This window comes from Euwallacea similis, chromosome 4 (assembly GCF_039881205.1).
Source record: "Euwallacea similis isolate ESF13 chromosome 4, ESF131.1, whole genome shotgun sequence".
NCBI lineage: Eukaryota > Metazoa > Arthropoda > Insecta > Coleoptera > Curculionidae > Euwallacea > Euwallacea similis.
The window spans coordinates 3,095,437-3,116,859 of record NC_089612.1 but is presented as its reverse complement, the minus strand read 5'-3'; the positions used below and the strand labels follow the sequence as shown (position 1 = coordinate 3,116,859).

General features: G+C 37.9%; 3 protein-coding genes across 5 annotated transcripts in view; 2 read left to right on the top strand and 1 right to left on the bottom strand.

Annotated features, from left to right (window-relative positions):
* Positions 1 to 646: 646 nt before the first annotated feature.
* Rpn13 (regulatory particle non-ATPase 13) lies at positions 647 to 3,791 on the top strand. 3 transcript variants are annotated; one of them, XM_066389194.1, is made up of 8 exons: positions 647 to 742; positions 2,030 to 2,158; positions 2,211 to 2,306; positions 2,361 to 2,491; positions 2,543 to 2,748; positions 2,801 to 2,855; positions 2,999 to 3,322; positions 3,375 to 3,791. In XM_066389194.1, the coding sequence occupies exons 2-8, from the start codon at positions 2,053 to 2,055 to the stop codon at positions 3,612 to 3,614; spliced, it is 1,158 nt and encodes a 385-aa protein (XP_066245291.1). In that variant the 5' UTR covers positions 647 to 742; positions 2,030 to 2,052; the 3' UTR covers positions 3,615 to 3,791. The 3 variants fall into 3 exon arrangements, with proteins under 3 accessions (XP_066245291.1, XP_066245289.1, XP_066245290.1); XM_066389192.1 differs by having other exon boundaries at positions 651 to 742; positions 2,801 to 2,942; XM_066389193.1 differs by having other exon boundaries at positions 724 to 742; positions 2,046 to 2,158; positions 2,801 to 2,942.
* Positions 3,792 to 6,880: 3,089 nt separating this feature from the next.
* The window catches only part of Ppn (Papilin), a 55,047-nt gene continuing 40,504 nt past the window's right edge, over positions 6,881 to 21,423 (top strand). Inside the window, exon 1 of the mRNA XM_066388754.1 lies at positions 6,881 to 7,088. Within this exon, the coding sequence (XP_066244851.1) occupies positions 7,060 to 7,088 (29 nt within the window). The 5' untranslated portion in view covers positions 6,881 to 7,059. The remainder of the gene's footprint in view (positions 7,089 to 21,423) is intronic.
* On the bottom strand, positions 20,004 to 20,912 carry LOC136408070 (uncharacterized). Its single transcript, XM_066388845.1, has one exon. The coding sequence runs from the start codon at positions 20,876 to 20,878 to the stop codon at positions 20,078 to 20,080; it is 801 nt and encodes a 266-aa protein (XP_066244942.1). The 5' UTR covers positions 20,879 to 20,912; the 3' UTR covers positions 20,004 to 20,077.

Sequence of the window (21,423 nt, the reverse complement as noted above, 5' to 3'; positions counted from 1 at the left end):
GTATTTCCCCACCTGAGGGGTTGAGGATGACTTTAATCGCTTATTTCATATTTAAACATAAATTAATTGCATATGGAACTATTAATAATGTTTCATTTATTTCATTTTCTTTCTTTCACCGTAACATTAGGAACTCTTTGAAATTTGCGTTTTGTTAAGATTCAGACAAGAAAATAAAAATGTAACTGGCATTCAATTTAAAATTAAAAGTTCTCTTAACTTTTAATTGGTATTAATAAAAAAATGGAAGTTATTGGAAACCAAGTTTTGTTACAAGACACCTCTGAATTATCAGCAGAATTATTAAAGAGCAATCTTGCAATTCCTCATTACGCCGCGAAATGCCGTAAACGTCGCAAATATGAAAAACGATAGCAGAACAGGGCTAACCAAGGACATCAAAACTTAATAACATTTTCAATGCCAATATCCGTATTTAATATTTTGAATTAATATACTGAATGACGTTTGCTTCAACTTGTAAGTAGCGCGAACCAAACAGATCATCTTTTGTTTCATGTCCTGGTATTATTTGGTAAAAGAAGAAGTGAGACACATTAATGTATGGAGCACTTCAAAATTTACTAGCTCTTTCCTTTTTTAATGTGGACAGTAGAACAAAGAACAACAAAAGCAGATATAAGGTTAGGGAAATTAAAAAAATTATAGTCATTCTAAAATTTTCGAATTATCACGTATCACGTTTTTATTCATATTTCGTGAATTTCGCTTTCAAAAGAAGGTAAGAGTACAGGTTGTATCAATTTATGCTAAACGGTAATCCAAAGATTCAATCGTTAGGTTTTGCTATAATGTTTCTATAGTACTGCTATAGTACCCCAGCACGGGTTCTAGGCGTGATTGCACTTTTATCACAAAATTTTACATATATATCTATCAGGCAACCATTTTCACAGACTCTCACAGTTCAAATTCTATATTTCAATAGATTTTAAAACAAAGAAATCAACTTTCAGCTTCAGAACAATGTTTATGACTGTATATGACTTATGATTTTAAAAAAGGGGTTTTCGTTTAATTTTACTGCAAAGTGAGAAACGAAAAGTTTTCAGCTTGCTTAAGAACAATTGAGCAACATAGTCGAGTAGACTATCTCTGTTTATAGCCCTCCCTAAGGTACCAATGGAGTTCTTGCTTTCTCTGGTTGCCTCATGAAAGCTTTTGTGATTTCAAAATTTAAAAATAGAAATGATGGAAGCGAATGCAATTATAAGTTTAAAAATTCTTTCCTTGCTGTATCACAACAAATCAATGTTCCCTGAGAAGACCAGATTTCAATTTGATGGAAGTTCCAATGATACTTTGTTCTTCCTTCTAGAACACCTTTGCACTGCTTTGAACAATGGTGTCTCTGTGTTCTATGATCTCATAAAAGCCTTAAATTGCATTATCCAGAGATGTTACTGAACTGTTTTTTTTTCATAGCTCGGTAGTTACACACTGACTGGTTGTAAATGGAGCTTCTTCAACAAAACTCTGGGTGACTGCTGAAGTATCTGCTTTTGTGCTGAGTTCAGTCCTTTGTCTCTCACTGTTCCTAATTTATATAAATGACTTGTGTTCACTTTGTTTGTCAATGACAGCACGATCTTGTGACAAAATATTGATGTTGACAATATGTAATCCATGGTGAATAGTGTGATAAACATTGGTTGATTCCCGGACGACTATCCTCAATAGCCCTTTATGAAATCAGTAGTCTAGATTGGGTTGATCTGTATCAGCTGAATTTCAACCAACAAGATTGATCTTTGATGACTGCCAGTCAATCGAATTGGTTGAAATCAAACTGATATGCTTCATCTGATCTCATTTTATCTCTCTCAAAACTCCTAATGTCTAGAAAAAAAGAATTCAGGGGTTCAGATATAATGTTGATAGTGATATAAAATAACAGTAATTTATTTTTCATGACAAACGACCATCATATGCCTGATCTAATGTGTTAATATGTCACTTTTAACAAATTAGTAATGTTTCAGGCTTGAAAATGATTAATTTCTAACAGTATTTATTTGGCCCAGAACAATCATGCCTGCTGGAGGTGCATTATTTGGAAACACTGCAACTGGACCAGGATCCACTGGTGGCAACAAGCATTTAGTGGAAACCAGAGCTGGAAAAATGACCTTAAAAGGTCTGTCCTTGTGGTGATAATAGTGGTCCCTTTATTAATTATCTTCCTTTAGGTCGCATGGTTTGTCCTGACAAACGCAAGGGCCTATTGTATGTCTACCAGAGTGAGGACTCTTTAATGCATTTCTGCTGGCAGGACCGTACCACTGGTAAATGACATCTCCATACCCTTAGTTTCATGTCTTATTTGTCGTACTTTCCAGGAGTTGTAGAAGACGACCTGATTATTTTCCCTGATGACTGCGAGTATGTCAAAGTGCCGCAATGCACCACTGGCCGGGTGTATTTGTTGCGTTTCAAGTCTTCCAACAGGAAATTCTTTTTCTGGCTTCAAGTCTGTTGTTTAAATTATGAACTTTCTTTACATTAATTTCTGCACATTTAGGAGCCTAAAACGGACAAGGACGACGACAATTGCAAGCGCGTAAACGAGCTATTGAACAATCCTTCGAGCGCTGTCCAATCGTCATTGGATCGACCAGAGCAAGATCTGCAGACCCTCTTGAGCAGCATGTCTCAGTCGCAACTGATGCAGCTGTTTGGAGGGCCCGGTCAGATGAGTGGCTTATCTACTTTGCTTGGATCAATGAGGTTTAAATTTTCAATAAATCAGGAATGTGAGTTATGTGTAAGTGTTTAATAGGCATGTGGGCAGTGCTCGAACCAGCACACCGGCCGCAATTGCTCATCGCCCTGCAGTAAGTACTCCTACAGCGACCACTGGGAGTACCCCTTCTCAGAGCGTTCCAGCTAATCAGCAGTCTACCCCAACTGCTCCAATTCCAGTAAGTCGGAGAACCACCCATAAAACACATTCCAATAAAAAAAAAATTCCCTTAAGGTGAGTACTCCTGCCGCTCCGAGGCCAACTCGCCTCACTGCTCGTTTAACTGCGCCCTCGGACGCAAGTCGGATTCAATTGGCCGACTTGCAGAATTTTCTGCAGGGCTTCACCCCAGTTTCTTCGGCCCAACAACAGCAACAGCAACAACAGCCTCCGCAAACGGATTCGGTAGATTTGTCTTCCGCTTTAACCAATGAGGCACTTACAAGCATCATGAATAATCCAGAGGCACTGCAGCAGTTGCAAGAGCATTTACCACCAATCGATCGAGATACTCGAGACGTGCTGAGATCCACTTTGGTGTCTCCGCAGTTTCAGCAGGTAAGTCTTCCATGATAGGGCAAAGAGTGATGAACTGGGGATAATTTTTAAGGCAGTGTCCCAGTTTTCGAATGCTCTTGAATCTGGACAGTTAGGTCCGGTGGTTTCGCAACTGGCGGTAAATCCAGAAGCAGTAGCGGCGGCCGCCTCGGGGAATATGCAGGACTTCGTCAAGGCGTTGGAGAAAAACAACACCGGTGCGAATTCTTCTCAAGGCAATAAAGAAGACAAGAAAGACAACAAAGAGGACAAGAAAAAGGACGATGACGATGAAGAAATGCAATTGGATTAATTTTTTTTTGAGGGGTATTTAAGAGTGCGTTATTGTGTGTAACTATTATTATTAAACATTATGCGTACGAATCAATAATAACGATGTTTTAATATATGAAAATTTACTGGCTTGTTTTGCACATGTGTATCACCATAATATCCGCAGCTTAATCAATAAACAGATGGGAAAATTAAATGTTTTTTATTCATCATTTTTCAAATAACAGTACAATAATTGAAATGTTTTATTGGGGGTTACTTGGTTATACTGTAGTATACACCTCCTTCACCATTTATTGGTCTATACTAGGCAATAATCATACATCAAACAATATTCAGAGTGCATCACTGGTTGTTTACCTATGATATTACTATAGAATTTTCTATTATATGTTGTGGATTTTAAAGCTTCAAATAAATATTGAACGTCCTCAAATTCATGGTTCTTTCAGTTTAATTGTGAAAAATTGGTTTGTATAATTATACACGATTTTCGTTCATCATTAACTCAAATTAAATAATGATGAAGAAATGACAATCTACACAATTTAAACATCACAGCAGCTCAATTCCAAGTTTCACAATAGTTAATAACTAAAATTTTCGGAACAAATTGCCAACCAGTTTTCTTTCCAGGACGTTGTCATATTTTCATTTTTGTTTTGCTAAATGTAGAAAGTTCGGCTTAAACAATACGAGGGTGTTTATAAGTCTGTAAATTAGTCATTTAGGATTCTTAATATATTCTTTCAGAAAGTTACCATAGAAAATAAACGAGAACCCATAAAAGGCCTCACTAAAAAAATGATAATTATATGTCGCAACTTCTGCTCATGTTGCAGAGATTTTGGCGAAGTGAACATGTCAATGGATAACTTTCAAATTTGCACTTCTGTATGAGCTCTCGCTTAAGCAAAAACATTATGAATAGGGTTTTAGCAGATGGGATCAAACTTCTAAAGATTGTTCGGTGTAACGATAGTAGGCGTCTGAGTGTAAGAACGCATGACCACAAATGTTTCCCTAAGGCGCTACGGCCTTATGATGTTTTAAGACAGTTATGTGCAGAAATGTGTTTTATCGAGTTTTAGTACGTTTTATTTTAATTTGTTTATACAAAATAACACTACAGTAATTGTTCAAAATATCGTCCTTGAACTTTGTCAACTCGGACAACATTCGATCTGCAGAAGTGGTCCAGCTCCGTGGCCTCTTAGGTTGCCCGATCTAACATCTTTAGATTTCTTTTTGTGGGGATATATAAAGTCTCTGGTTTATGAAACGCCAGTGAAAACAGAGGAAGACCTGATTGCACTAATCACTAAGACATTTGAAATCATTAAAAACTAGTAATTAAATTTTAGCCAAGTTTGCAGAAACCATCATCGTTTAAAGAGATGCAATGAAGTTCAAGCACGACATTTTGAAAAATTACCGTAGCGTCATTTTTACAAATAAATTAAAATGAAACGTACTAAAACTTGAAAAAAACATTTTTGCACATAACTATCTTAAATCATCATAAAGCCATAGTGCCTTAGGGACACATTTATGTACACGGCTTCTTATACTCAGATATCATTTATTGTTGCACTGAACAATCCCTAGAACTTTGATCCCATAGTTCTGAAACACCCTGTATAAATTTGTAAATGATGCCCCTAGAAGTGGTATATTAAAATTTGGAGTTTTTCGGATATTAAAAATTGGGTTTCTCTATGATTTGAATTTCGGCTCTAAAAAATTATAAATTATCTGTAGAAGCAAAGTTGGCGTGGAAGTGGAGATAAATGGCTTCATGAATGTATGATGTTTCAGGCATTGCAAATAACGAAAGTCTCGCAACGCAGTACGCCTTTACTTTTTTTTGCTTCTAATTATCAATATCCCAAGGTGAAAAACATTTTCAATGCTACTTTGACATATATTTTCATTGGTGTAGTAGTAGTATATTCGGTTTATCAATTTTTTAAAGAAAATTGTGACTTAATTGGTATAATTATATTTGGGGATAATTACACAATCAGGACGCCTCTGACTTTATGTTACCTCTGACCACCAATTCCCTAAGATAAAAACACACTTAAAGCTACTATTTTCACCTATTATCTTATTAGTACATTAATGGTAATTTTGGCCTTTCAATTTTGTAAAGAAAATTATGAGTAAATCGGTAAAATTATATGAGAAATTTTTTGCTTGACCAGTGCGTCTCTGGTTTTATATAACAGTTCCGACCTTTAATATCACAACAAACAAAAACACTCTTGAAACTACTTCACCAAAAAATCTCATTGGCGTAGAAGTGGTATTTTTAGATTAGCAATTTTTTAAAGAAAGTTATTACCAAATTGGTAAAATACTATTGGAAATTCGTACATGACCAAAACGCCCCTGGCTTTTTGTGAATTCCAGTGATTAGTTCGAGCGTTGTTTTCGAAGAGCTAAAAAATCACGTCCAATGAGCCCTTGGTGACTACATATCATTAACAAAGATCTAAAAAAGGGTGACAAAAAACGATTGATAAATTGATATTCATCAATGGACGATAATAGACCAGAAGAGTTGATATAAATAAAACTGTCTTATCCGAGAAAATAGTCTTTTGTTGGATAAGTGAATAAGAAAAGATGGAAAAACGTTTAATAAAAGTGGAATATTTAATCATCGTGCGGGTTAACCCAAATAACGTGGAAACCCGTTTCGGAATCACAAGGAATTATCATAGTCAAATAAACATATAAAGGATATAATTGTGCCATTTTAGATAACGAGAATTGGTTATTTATTACACGGGATCGTCGTAGGAGTGGGAAACGGTCCGATAACGCGCTTCCTCTGCGTTTCAATCTGGATACTATCATTTCCGCCTGAAAAAACCTAAAATTTATTAATAAATGTGTGTTAAAAAACAGCCTAGATTGTCACGACAACATTTTATATTTCACATCAACAATCATTCGTGAAAAGGAAAAATTAGTTTGCAATAAACGAGTTATTTGTCTTAGGTAGAAACCTCCTTGAAGCAGCTCTAGGAGAACTAGAATAAGCACCACTGGAGCACACCCTGGATAACTTTATTTCCCTCCGCTCCACAGCGCTTTAAACACGTTCGTTTTCATGTTTGTTATGTTTTCCATGAAAGTTCATGTTGCCAGGCTACGGTCCGTATCTTCAAAAAAATTACATAAAAGTCTTGGACCTGGTCGTCGAGGCCACCGGCACCGCCTCCGCATTATGGTCGTACGTACCCACATCCGAATCAGCCCTTTCGTATCATTGGCCTGAGGCCTTCGCCGTAGTAGTGAGTACCGGGTACGGTCCAGCTTTCGGAGCAGCATCGGATGAGTCTTCCCGCGGCCGTCTTCGTGGAAGCTGTAATTTTCGGTGGTACCGGACGCGGTACCAACGTTTGGCGCGAGCCAGCGAACTTTCATTCCCGTATCAGTGCGAACTTTTTTTAATGGAGTTGGTGTTCGGGCGACGAAGTCGGTGAGTGCAGATTTCTCATTAAAAATACCATCAGGAGTCCCAAGTCTCGACTAAACTGGTCACCATTAATGTATTTTTTGGGACACCTCTCTTAAGCGCAAACAAACTCTCTTATTGACCCATAAGTACACCTGATGCGATAACCGGTATAGGTCCGTTTATTTCTTTGCATGTTTGTCTTAGAAATTGTGCCACTGGTACTATTTATCTTCATTCATTGGTGGTTTTGTATACAGTTAAACGCATATAAAACTGCGGTCAAAGCAGGACCTGAAGGCGAGGGGCCCGATTGTTGTTGGAACAAAAGTTGAGAGGTCTCGTGAAATGAAGAACAAGGGGAGTTTGATTTCGTCTGCATGAGAAAAATGGCGTTTTATATTCGACCCTTTGCGTGCAGATTAACAAAGAGGACGGACATCAGGTGGTTCCGCCTGTTACGGGCCCCAGCAAGAGGTCGCAGGACCAAATTAAATGCAATTTTTCAGGCTTGTTGCAAGGAAACGATGCGAAGCCATTCGGGCGGAACTTCAAAAGTTTTAACGAGATTTCTTTGTTTCTGGAGAGTTGATATTCGAAAATCACCAGAATTTGCTTTTCAACGATAGAATTCTCATTTAGCGCCAGAATAAATCAGTTCTCGCACGTAGGTGCGTACAGTCGAAAAAGAGACGTTCTATGCGTTTATTTAGTAACGCAAACAACCCCCACGGAATTTCCCTTTCCTTAGAGCTAGCCATACCAGAGATTTTCGTTACTAATTTAAAAATTTCTCTAAATTAAGATTTTTGACTACTCCGATATTTTGAATGGGATGTGTTCCGACACTGGTTATTGGATAAACAGTAGCATTGAACCTTTGTTACGACAGAGAAAATCGGTGTTTTGGTCGTCAGAAAAGCGAAGGTGTGTCATGCCAAAATTTTACCAATTTTCATTTAACACCTGAGTAAATCAATTCTCTCATGTTGGTGCGTACAGTCAAAGAAGCCACGTTCCACGTGTTTATACAGCAACGTAAATAGCTCCACGAAAATCGAGTTTCCTTAAGGTTATTTGTTTTCCTATAGAAAAGTTATTTTAAAGATAACTAGAAACATTAATTTTAAAAAGACTTGATGAATGAATCGACCGATTTAAAGATAAAACTCGCCTTTTTTTCAAAGAAACAGAGATGTTCTAATTGTGTTACTGGGCAGTCTGGGCTAAATCAATCTTAATCAAATAAACAGCCCGCGATTAATAGCTTATTTGTATTAACACAATCGAATGTACGTTAACCCAATTCGAAAAATTATAAAATTCAAAGGTAATATGAAAATTAATATGTTTCTTAAAATTAAATGTGAATTTGAATTTCTCTTAACTTAATAGGGGTGTTATAACCGACTATCGTTGAGTAATTGTAAATCACTCATTTTGGTTACAAAACAAGCTTCCATCACACGATAACACATTAATCTATCCTAAGATGCATCTAATATATTCCAAATCCAATTGCACATACCTTATAAGCAACTACACGCAACCTGATGTAGCCTTCGGGGCCTCATCTAATGTCTTAGGTCTCTATAGAACCTGATGGGATATGTCCTAGAGCTCTCTTTATGTTTAAAGCTTTATGAACACCGTTTCATTAATGGACTGGCAAGCAAAGCCTCAATTGTTATGAATAAGTTGAAGACGAACACGTGTTTAAAAAATCCTTTAAATTCAGATGTTTGACTTGAATGGCACGTGTTCCGCCATTGATTAGCATTGATTCTTAGTTATTGCAGGCAAAAATTGGCGTTTTGACTATCAGAAAGAGGCAGGCCAAATTCTTCCGAATTACTTAAAATTCATGTTTCTGCTTTGTGAAAAAAAAATCGAAATAAAAACTCATAAACTAAAATTTTTGACGAAATAAAGAAATCTACGTATGCGGAGTCAAGCATGTCAAAATTCAAATTCAAAATGACTGTTGGGAGGCAAACAATATGGGAATTGTGAGTTTTCCAACGTGATCATAGCGACTATGTTAAAACTACAGTTTAACAGTTCCTCTCTCCCTTAAAACTCTTCATGAGTCTCCCGTGTTGTCCTTGCCTTAACAACAGAAATGTTTAAAAATTAAAAGAAAAAACTACTTCAAAGCAAAGGGAATATCCAATTTACCATTTTCACTGGGTGGTCCAATCTAAACACTCTCAGCGCACGCCGAGGTGCAAAAAATACATAAATCCTCATAAACCGGACCACAATTACCGACACCATGCGAGCGGGTACTGTAACGAGATAAGTGCCTCCTCTAGTCAGGACTAATTTTTTTTATACCACCGGGATTTCAATTATAACTCAAAGTCGCCATCGGTAATTGAATTTTCAACATGCGCTCCTTAAGGGTATATAAATCAAGTGTCCAAGATTGGCTAATAAATTGTACAGGCATGCATATGTACCTGGTTGTGATTATAAAGAAAAGCACATTTAAATACGGTCTTGTCTTGTAAAACAAAAACCGATACGTCTTTGGATGATTTTGTAAAGAAAGATTATTGTCGATCAGGACAACATATGGATTACTCGTGAATTAATTCATACACTTTTCGTCTCACTCAAACGACTATTGTCTTATTCGAACGAACAACTGGTTGAATTATTATTCAAGATTCGGGCTGATCTCGCGTTTGCTGGCTATGTCAATACAGTTTGTCCTCCCTTGTGTCTTCGTGTTCCCGCTGGCAGTCCAGTTTCGTCTTTTTAACAAATAGTTTCGGGGAATTGTACCTGTTTGCATCCATCACGTACATATCTATAAAGTTGTTGGTAAACTTAAAGAAATATCATTAAATTTGAAGAATGATTTCTATGATTATCTATGTCGCACCCCTGCAGTTCTGGCAATATTAATGCTCTGTAGTCACGTTTCTCCTAGTAATTTATCCAAGAAAGGCACCGCTTGAAGAGCTTCAACTACGCGATGGTTTTGTTTAAATTTAAGATAACTCTTCTGAGGCAGAGCAGCGGCTCCACCATACGCATTCTCTCCTGAACCACTTTAATCCTCAACTGCTACTCGTTACTTAGTTTGCTCAAGATAGATTCTGTATATTTCGAATCACTGGGCTTCAAAAAGCGGTCAAAAAGAGCTTTTTCTAGCTGCGCCAGCTCTGTGAAGCGGTGTAGATGGCTAATGTAGTTGTAACCGTGATGATAAGCTCCTTATTCAAGACTGGCAGCTCCAAGACAATCGACTTGCTATCTTTTTATTTCGTTTAGGATCTGTTTAAGTTCATTTCTTTGTCCTGCGAAAAATCTTAAATGGGTCCTTTTGAAGATTTTTGTTGGGCATACCTTTTTTTAATGCAAATTAAACTCTTGCCGACTTGCACCTTCTACTCTTTACAATCCTTGTACTTGTCGAGTAAAGTCTCTAAGTCATCATAATTGTCTAATCACCTAAGGGCTTCCGCCTGCATATCTAACAGCATATTCCCGAATTTCGGTTGCAACTTCGAGATTCCTTCTAAGCAATAAACAGCTGTGTTTACCTTGTCCAAATCCAAATAGCATTACATTAGCCCCTGCAAAGTATTTTAGGGTTATTCAAGACAATCAAAGGTGAAATCAATCACCCGAATGTGTTGGAGCTTAAGTGTCCTGGGTTTGTGTTCATAAATAGCGACCACGTCATTTAGCTTGCCAGCTACCTCCAAAGATAGCAGTTTCTACTCCAACGAGGGTTCACATGGCAATAAAGGTTCCACTCCTAAAACTCCGTCAGGTTCGTCCAGTTGGGCATAAATCTGTGGTTTTAATAACCGTTATAGTAGTTAAGAGGGACTTTTTAGGTGTTTAGTACCTCAGCTAATAACTGCAATTTTAGCGAAACTTGACCGGAGTTCTCGCTGATGTAGTCCTCGAGGTGTAGCAAGGCTCGGGGGTATTCTCCGCAGTTGTAGTTGACTCGCGCCAGTTCGAGTTTGCAGAATTTGGAAAAAAACACACTTTCACCGTTATTACAACCACCGTAACCACGAGTTCAGATGAGCAAGTTGGTAATTGTTGTCAAATTGCCCTCAGATGGGAAGAGCTTAATCCGAACAACAGGAGCTTTCTGATTAAACCAAAGCCACCGATACATCGCAATTGCTCACGAAGCAAAAAATAGCTACATCCTTCAAATTACACTTTAACACCACTGCGGTAATATAAAAAGCAAACTCAAATCGTCGGGTATTACTATCTTACTTAGTTGTAGCTACAGGGGTTGACCTAGGCACAACCGATCATTTATTTCTCATCTGAAGTCGCCATAACGAACAGATACAAATTCGAAGGAGCGACGTTTCGGCCTATTACACCGTGAAGGAAATGTCGATTTAATTATGCGAAGGAAGTTTTTGATTTTATGATGAACTTTTTAAGCATTTGCTTGTTACGTTGCTTTTAGAAGTGCCCAACGCCTGTTAAAAATCACGCGTTTAACCAAATTTTTGGACAAATTCTAGAAAATGATTTCGTTCCACTGTAATATCCACCATTTAGCCGCTAATTTCGGACAATCTTAAGATTAGTTGGTACTCACCTCCTCACAATTTAACAATTTCTCAGACTGAGAGAACCCCGTGAAGAATTCGATTCTGAAACACCTGTAAGCACGGCCATTTTCAACAGATCCTCATGTGACTAGACCCTCAATTCTTATTGACCCTCAAATGATGTCCGTTGTTCAATTGTTTTCCGCCAATCTTCCCACTCCAAATTCGTCAGTTTTAAATTCAAATCATTCTCCATCTTTTTTGATTGCCCCATTAAAACGACAAATACCTACCCAGATGATATTTTTACGAAAACTAATTAACATTTCTTTTAGAGGCGCGTAATTTAAACTTCAAATTCATGCAAAACTATCATTTCTTGCACTAATTGCTTTAATGTTTAACGGTCTTTACATTTCGTTTCGGTGTAAGATGAATAGGAGTTTTAACTCGTCGATAAGTCTTGGCTGTTTTCGTTGTTTATTTACATAAATATTAAAAGCACATACATCCTGCAGCCGCATATTGCATAGGAAGTCGTTGGATAAACCAACGTTTGCATTGTTTAGTAATAATAAATATTGATTACTGCGGATGAAGCTGATTTTGGCCGGTTATTTGTATCCGGCTATTGGGGCCCGTGCCGTCGAAAACCAAATATTAACTCACGAACTCCGAAAATATGTAACGTCGTTTGATGCACATAAAGTTGACTTTACAAATTAGCCTGCTGGAATGTTTTCTGGGTTAAGATGGTACTTGACCGCTTAAGGTCAGCTCGTACAAACATTACGGTTCGGCCATTAACAATGGAAGAGAAGAAATCCGATGAAAGAATCTGCTTCTACAAAGTATTACACATTAGACAATGGCATTGTTAGTGCTGACTCAAATAGTATAAAAGTTACAAAGTTTTGTTTACAAAGGAATGTCGTGAAGCATTAAATGCCCGTCTGCATCAAGCAAAGCGGTTTGTATGCAGAAAAGTGCAATACTCCCATGCATGATGGTTTGTGTACATATGCGGGTGGTAAACTTTGGATTTAATAGCACCTTATATGCGAACTCATATTTCTAAACATAGATGTTCTATAGTAGAGAGCCCGATGCTCATAAATTTGATTTAATCCCGTTATTTAATCCAATCATTAATTTGGTTTAATCTACAATAGAGAATTAAAGGTTTGTTCGAACCCATTCGCGAACCGAGAACCGTATGAATAAATTGGGAAGATTCGCGAACCTTTCCGAAACGGTTCCTGCGAGGGTTGGGAAAAGTCTTAACATTTTAAAGTAAAGAAATAAAGATGGTGCGAGTGCATGGTTATTTTCAATACTATTGCTTGGCACCTAGTTCAGCTTTCTGAACAAACTCTCCTTAACAGCACTTGTCAAAAATCTGATAACTGTCACAGTCCCGTCACACTGTTTGAGACGGTAAATTTGAAATAATAAGCTTAAATTAACGAAAAAATAGCTTAAATTGACGATAAGGGACGAAAGAGAAGTGGCATTAGTGCTGCTTGCAAGCATAGTGCCTCTTTCCAAGAAAAAGGGACAATATTGTTTGAGCAATTCCAACACCCATCTGGGTAGCACATTGCTTTTACTTAACATACATTTGGCACGTTTAAAGAAGCGTCCGAAGTATTTATAAATAATCTATCAGAAGGGTATTTAAATTTCTAAAACCACAGGATAAATCAACCTGAATCTCACGCCCATCGCAGTCTAAGATTACATCAGAGAGGCCCCTTAATACAGCTGCTGCGGTCTTCACTTTTGGGTTTAGAAACCGGATTGAGTTTATGGAGCATTAGTTTATGTGATACCCTGATAAGAGCCTTTCTAATTACTGCAATAGTAACTCAGGGGCAATTAGTGTTATCAAAGAAATTCCTTTGAAGTGTGTGATTAAGCAGCAGGAGACCAATAAGTTCCTATGCGACACATGGAAAGGATGTTTTTTTTATTTAAATTAATTATTTATTTATTATTTAATTGTTTATTATAGTATGCCTGTTTCTGGAGCTTAACCATAGGATTCTTGATAACCATAAAAGATACGAGGTCGGTTAAAGTGGAGCAAAGTTGCGTACACACCGTGTATGGTGTCGATGGCGCCTATAATCTTCTATTGCCCCTGCACCTGTTCAGCGCGTCAATTCTCACCCTCTGATGTAAACTGGCGACAACTACAAACTCAAACAACTCTAAAGTCGACCGTATACGTAAATTGGCCCTTTGTGTCGGAATGTTAAGCCATTAAAATTCTTCCGGCGCGCATTTAGATAAGCCGCGCTTCAGTTTTAAGACTTATGGCGCGGTCGCATTAACTTCCCAGCATTCTTAATATTACGGAATAGTCTTATTACACAATATAAATATTAAGCGTTTTGAAAACACGTACATTAGAGGCTTAAGGGCATAACGCGGGTTCTAAACCCTTCATAAATATTCTTTAATCTTCTCATCTAGGGATGAATAAGACCAGAAGCTGCGGCTATATCCTAGAATAGTGGACACCAGAAGCTTGTTCTAAAAATAATACCTACCTGAATTTAAGGGCCACAAATCATGGGATGGGAGGCTAGACAACGAGGTATTAGGAATGCGTGATTCTCATGGAAGATTTTTCAGTTTCGTGGAACTAATTTGGTTGTAAAATAAAGAATTCAAATGTCAAAAGTGGCGAGAGTTGATTGTCTGGTTGCCTACATTCTTCCTGGTTTTTTAAAATTCCTGTCATAGCCTAACTTGCCACATCCCCATTATGACGCCACAAGAGGCCCAGTGTTCACTACTTGTAAACCAAATAACGAACGTTCAATACTTTTAATTATTTAAAAAAGACATATCTATATTTGTATTTCTGAGCCTCCAAACCCCTTCATAAACGATGTGGTATTGTAAAAGCCTCTCCGCCGACATGGACGTTATCATATTAGAAGTTAATTGTGACCGAGAAACACATTAAATTTTGATGGCTTCGGAGGTCTGACCGATACCTGTCCTTTCACTGCCCGCTAACGAGCCGCGGCACAAGACATCCGAAAGGACTTCAATCGTATAATTCGATTTGGAGTTACAATGTTCGGGGTTTTATTAAACAGAAACAAAGAAACTCTGATGTGTTGTGTGACTTTGGGGGTTTAAATTGGCAGTGGACCACCCACATGCCCGCGACTAAAACAAAGACGATGGGGCTCAAATCATTAGATAGAGGACCACACAGCGAGTATGTTACCCCCAAGATCGGTGCTAAAATAGGAATTTTTTGTGCGATAAAAATCGAAGTGAGACGTGGATTATAAAGCAGAGTTGAAGATGGTCTTTTGTGTCCTTAAGCCTGTCCATAACGAGCATACAACAGGCAAAGGTAAACTGTAGTTACACAGCAATTTTTGCTGCATTGTGGCCTTAACTACAGGTAGTCCTCGAGGAGAAACCATGACCATAATATTTCAAAATTAGACTTGACTGAAGAATAAGCGCTCTGTGTATACACTGAGGCAAAGCACATTGTTGCCCCCTTATAGAACGAATCGGTGTGGCAGTGGTTTTTGAAACCCAAATCCTAATTTTCCGCAAAAACAATTAAGAAAATTTAAATACACAATTCTAATTAATTTCGTTTTGTGTTTCAGTTCACTCAGAGCTTTAAACGTTGTAAAACTAGTGAAGAATAAGTTTTCTCTTGGGATCAAGCAGCGAACCCTAAACGTTTTAAATACAGGTTGGCTGACTCGAGGTACTGACCGACTAGCCAAAAACTCCTCGGGCATCGTTTCGCCTCTTTGAGTCGGGTAAAACCGCCGACAAAAAATTATAGGTCCTCAGGTATTTATTTGCTGAATTACCGCAGATTCCACCGTTGGCAAAAAGTGACCAAATGGGATGCAAGACAATGAAATTTTGGTGGGTGTGTATGTCCTTCGAGGGTACTCGGAATAGAAAGAATCTATGAATGGGTTATATGATGGCTGATTGGTACACTGCGACAATATAGGCTTTATTACTGTATAGAAAATAACGAATAGCACTTTAAGCACTTAAAATTTTAATAAACATTTTTTCCGTAATATAGTTGATATGTAAGCAAGTTTGTTTATAGCTTGGACATGATTTTTTGAAAACCTTTCAATGAGAAAAAAAATAGGAACATTTGGAAAGGTAATTAAAAGACCTTTCGAATGAGGTATAACTCAACCCCTTTTCCCATTTAAGATTTTAATGGTTCCCACCCCTGCTAGAGGGTGCATGCAATTTAATAGAAAACCGATTTAAAAAACGTCCCTCTTGAAAATAAAATCGACGTGTATTTGCATATTTATATATTTGCTGTAGGGACCGAAATATCGAGGGTGGTTCGTTCTGGCACGCTGTATACAGGGTGTAACATTTGACCTGGAATATCAAAATATCTCAAATATTTGGCATTCTAAAGAAATGTTTAGTATTAAACTTTAATTACTCTAAAAGGGAAATGTATTGGTAAAGTTGCTTCCCCTCCGTCCTTTGTGTGGGTGGGGAGGGGGTAAGTTTTTTAATCTCAAATGGCATCCTCTATTTTTTTTACAGATACAGATAATACGGCTAAAAATAAGAAAAATTTGTCTGAAATATTTTTTTCGATTCATGTTAGAAAACACCGCAATTAACATAATTCAATTTCTCTTTCACTTACGAATTACCGAAAGGTTTAATGATATCTGCTTTAAACTTAATGGAAATGTGAATTTTTGCATGGCTTTCATTTAAAGTAAATATTCGAAATGGTGTCCCCGAATTTCAGTACACTTATGTATCAATGTTTTAAAGGACTCTTCATATCTATGAAATGTCTCCTGAAATATTGACACAAGCGTTTATAATTTGCTGAATCATATCCTCACGTGTCATTGGTATTTCTTTATAAACCTGATCTTTGAGATATCCCCACAAAAAGAAATCCGGTGAAGTAAGATCTGGAGATCTAGCAGGCCAATTCAACGGGCCTGATCTGCCGATCCATCGACCGTTAAAATTACGATTAAGAACTTCCCATGACACTGCAAAATAGAGAGCCGGACAACGTGAAGTTAAAACCACATATTCTGACACACTTCTAAGTTTGTCCTGGAGTAATATGAGCAATTCATTTTCCTAAATATTCCGGTACAATTCACAATTTAAGTTGCCTTGACTTATGTGGGAACCGATAAGTTACTGCCAATGATTCCACACCACACGTTGACGGTCCAAGGACACTGGTGCTTAACTTGTCGAAGCCAATGCGAACTTTCAACACTCCAGTAATGTATGTTCCGCCTATTAACTGTCCATGGTTTGTAAACGATGGCTCGTTAGAGAATAATACAGAATAGAAAAAAAATGGAAAACAATGGATTTCTTTTTATCTGTTCAGATGCCCACTTACAAAAGTCTAAACGATTTTGCAAATCTTCCTCATGGAGCTATTGGTGTAAAAAGATATGATAAGAATGAAACTTATGCATCCTCAGCATTCTCCACTCGCTCATATGAGAAATTCCTGATCATCCTGATATTTCTCTTGTGTTCACTTGGGGATTAAGAGCCACAGAAGTTAGGACTGCAATTTCATTTTTTTATCTTCACACAGTAGCTGGGATACTGTATAATGATCCACAACGTTCACAATTTTTTTCCAATTGGTAGACACGCAAAATTCATTTTCTCTCCCTGGGAGAGTAGAAAATATATGAACGCATATATCCATTAAAACCCAATTACCGCCGCTTCGCTAATGGATTTGCGGCAAAAAGTTATACCATCAGCGACCTTAGCTCGGTAATAACTTGGTGACATTTACGATTAGAGCCCCTTGGGAACGGTTTTACGGGGTTCCGCGCATCGGCGTTGTCCCCTTAAGAAATACGCATATTTCGAGCCTTGAAAGCGTATATGTGCGCGACTAATTTAAAATTGCGGAGTCGAGTACAAGGGTCTGTTATTACGTCATTACTTTATAGTTGTTATTATACTGATTTAAAACCTGCTCAGAGATAATCATCATAATTAAAAAAATTATTGAGTGAAATTGCTCCGGTTCAAATTTTGCGTCTGAATGACGTCATAGTTACTGGGTGGTGGCGCCACTTTATGACAAATTGCACATTCAATTTTTTTAATTTATAGGGGAGGGCCATTAAATTTTACATTATACAGGGAGCGAAGAATTTTCTTTTTAAATTAAACTTCCGTTTTAGTTTTTACATGATTATTAAAAAACCTGTTTTGTTTATCACCCCTTTAGCGGGCTCCCATGATTTCGACAAGATACCATAAATGCCGCAGCAACGTGAGTTGAATAAGCATCTCTCAATCAAATATGTAAATTGGGCCTTTAAAATATACGTGGCGATAAGTATCAATGAAAGATGTATAATTTGTTTCGTTCTGTGTGTGTCTTTACCTTTAACGGTATTGCAACGTGAAACCCAAGAAGAAGAGATGCACTTTTCTTGTTTCCGGTTATTGCGTTTGGTGTGATTACGCCATGAGACTTGTCCAAATAACGCCAGTTGCGGGCCGAGTGCTTACTACACTGAAGTTTTTATGTTTGAATAATTCATCCATCATTTGTCTACAATGTCTACGTTTATCTACGTTTTATCGAGAGCTGGAAAAGTGGTCAAACCTATCGCCACCTCAACCACTTATAAAGGCGCGTATAAGTTAAACGCCCCTCAAGTTAACGAGCTCGATTCTTCGGCGTGCACGACCATTATTAATTAATGCAACTGCTTGTTAACAAAGAGTGAAAATATCAGTAACTGAATCTTCTGGCAGGACCTTTTTGGGCTATTAATTATTAGGGCTTCTTCAATGAATGGTAATATACGTTTCTCAATTAACGTTTTACTATCAGAGAAGATTGTATGAAGAAATTAATGGTTCGGTTCGTGGAAATTGACTTTAGATGGGAAATTAAATATTGATGAGTGAAAGACGCACGGTGATGGTCAGGTGGAAAGCAATTTGAATGTTTAAGATTGAAGTGGCTTAGCGAAGTAAAGTGGGTTTACGGTTTTGTTGGTACGAACGTTAATTTATCGAAGTCGCAATGGCTTTAAGAAACTCTTACTAACACTTAGCTGAAAACAAAAAACAAACGTTACAAACCATTGTCGTGTTGTCTTGCTTTATCGCCTCGTGACAGAGAGAGCCAAAAATTAATCTCGTCGTAATGCCAAGATAAATGGCGTTTAGATAGTACGGTCAAGATCGCCGTATGTCTTACGTTTATATGACGTACAAGGAGCGATCAACATTTAATTGAACACTGGACGTTTTCTGATCCGAAAGAAAAAAGTTTTGTGACAATTGAATAACATTTTCTCTAGTTTCGAGTTGAGCATAAATTTTGACAAAAAAACATAATTTTCCGGCGCTTCAATGCGTCTAAACCAATTTTTTTTTGTTCCTCCGACCAGTCTTCAAATTTTTACAGACTGGCTCGCGGTTTAAGCGTACACGCTATTCAAAAACAATATACGAGATACACGGCCTGATACCATAAAACATTGTTTTACATTCAATTCGAGGACGATGAGCCTGTGGGCATCGGCAAATCGTCGATTAGCAATCGATGAGCGTGCCGTTCTTTAATTCATTATTATATTTGTCTGATGCAAGATGTTTCAAAAAAGGCAAAAAGTTAATATCGGTAGAAACCGTTTTAAGAGCTTTATTTAAAGGCAACCTAGTGAGCAGCGTAACCGGGGATATAATTCAGAACTTGCCAAGAATTTTTATGGAGCAGAGGATGTATTTTTTGCGAGAAATATGTAGTTGACGTTTCGAATTTTTAGCGTTCACATTCAAATCGGAGCAGCGCTCATGAAGTAAGTAATAAGAATACTAAATGGAAATTTGCAACATTTGCAATAATTAGTTGCAAGCACGGAGACAACGCAAAGCAGATCTGCTTGCAAATTTAGACTTTATAATTTTATTACTTGCTTCGTAGTCGTTGTACCTACTTCTGCGCTAGCCCTCAGAATTCCAAACTTAAGAATTTCACATATTTTGATTTTAAAAAAATACTATCTCGATAAAATGGTGAAGGACATTTTCTGTCGAGTCGTGCCAATAGCTAAAATCTAATGTATCAAATGGATCTGAACGACAAAAAGGCTATAAATTCTTATTGAGCTTAATAAACTCCAAATACGGATAAAAGACTTGGCCTAGACGTGAGTCAGACAGACTTGATTCACTTTCAATTGCCGTGGCTAGACAACAAATTATGTAATCCGATTCGCGTGCTTGTAAACAACACTGAATTTATCAATGAAAATTACGACCTGCCGCAAAGCAGTTTACGCTGTTCGTGCACTTTTGCCGAAATTCAGATGAGGTTTTCGACCTTCCAAACTAATTAAGCTTTATTCAGACATATCACAAACAGAGGAAACACGCTGAACTCGGTGCATGGGAATTTTTTCACAAATTCTGTTTGACTACAAGATGCGGTATCGTAACGTAGGGGAAACTGATCCCGTCTTCAATCGTGACGTTGTAGGTCTCGTAATCGGGGATTTGGTTGAAGTACTTGACGATGTACTCCTTGTGGTACTCTACGTTGTTCGTAAACAGCTCCGGGTCTTGGTTAAACTTCGTAGAGCTTATGGGCAGGTAGCTGCTCTTGTCGCACTCCTCTAGTTTTCCTACTTCATTGTAGCTCTCCGCCGCTACAAGAATGTATTTCTCCTTTTCAAACAACTTCTTGTCGTCTTCAGATTGCCCAAAAACGTCCAAAGGTACTACACAAACTTTCGAAGGCGTCGTTTCGAACAGTTGCTGCCGCTTGCCCACGATCACTGCTGGTTCAAATCGATGCGGGTCCTCGCCCCAAAATTCTTTCTGCAAATTCCTCTGCCTAGAAGGACCCGCAGCTCTATTCTTCAGTGTGGTACGAATAGCCTTCCTTAATCGAGCATCTTTGGGGTTATAAACATAACCAGGATACCTGCGTTTGTGCTCCAAATCGATCTCCTTGGCCTTCTGGTAGTACTGGCTCTTCTCCAATAAGCTCAAATTCTTCCACGTCTGTCCCAGTCGTCTGCTGATCTCTTTGTTGGAATCGGCGGGGTAGACATAGGCCAGGGCTTTGCGGTGATCGTTAGCGAACAACATGAACGCATTGGGGGGGCGCGGGATCTTCGAACGGACCACTGCGGGGCCCGCCACGCGGCTGCCCGACTCCAAGAGTTTATCGACAGGGGTTTCGATGTAACAATCCATTGATGAGCAGGGTAGACTCTTGTCTGTCGTTTTGATGTTGGTTTGTGATATATGCGGTTGCCGGGGTAACGTCGGTGTTGCCGAATTTTAATTACAGTAGAACTCGGCTCTAATGAACACATGCTGTAACGAACACGTGCTGTAACGAACAACACGTGCTGTAACGAACACGCGGTTATAACGAACGAAAAGAAAAGTCCCGTCCAAGTTTCTATAAAGCTGATGTATTTTTATTCGGTTATAACAAATTCGGATATAATGAGCACTCAGTAATAACATACTATATTTATAATTTTTTGGAGCTTTGACCTCGGTTATAACGAACAGTCAGGAGATGCTGCTGTGAGCGAGCTGCCTCGGAACTCACTCACAGCAGCACCATTGTTAATTGTTGAAAGTATATAAAACAAGGGTTATAATATAAATAATAATTTTGACACAAAACAACGGGGAAGAAACAGAATTGGATTTAAGCGATTTGGCCAAAAATCGGCACATTTGTGATTTTGAGGAAATCAACTTAAATGAATAAGACATGATTGATG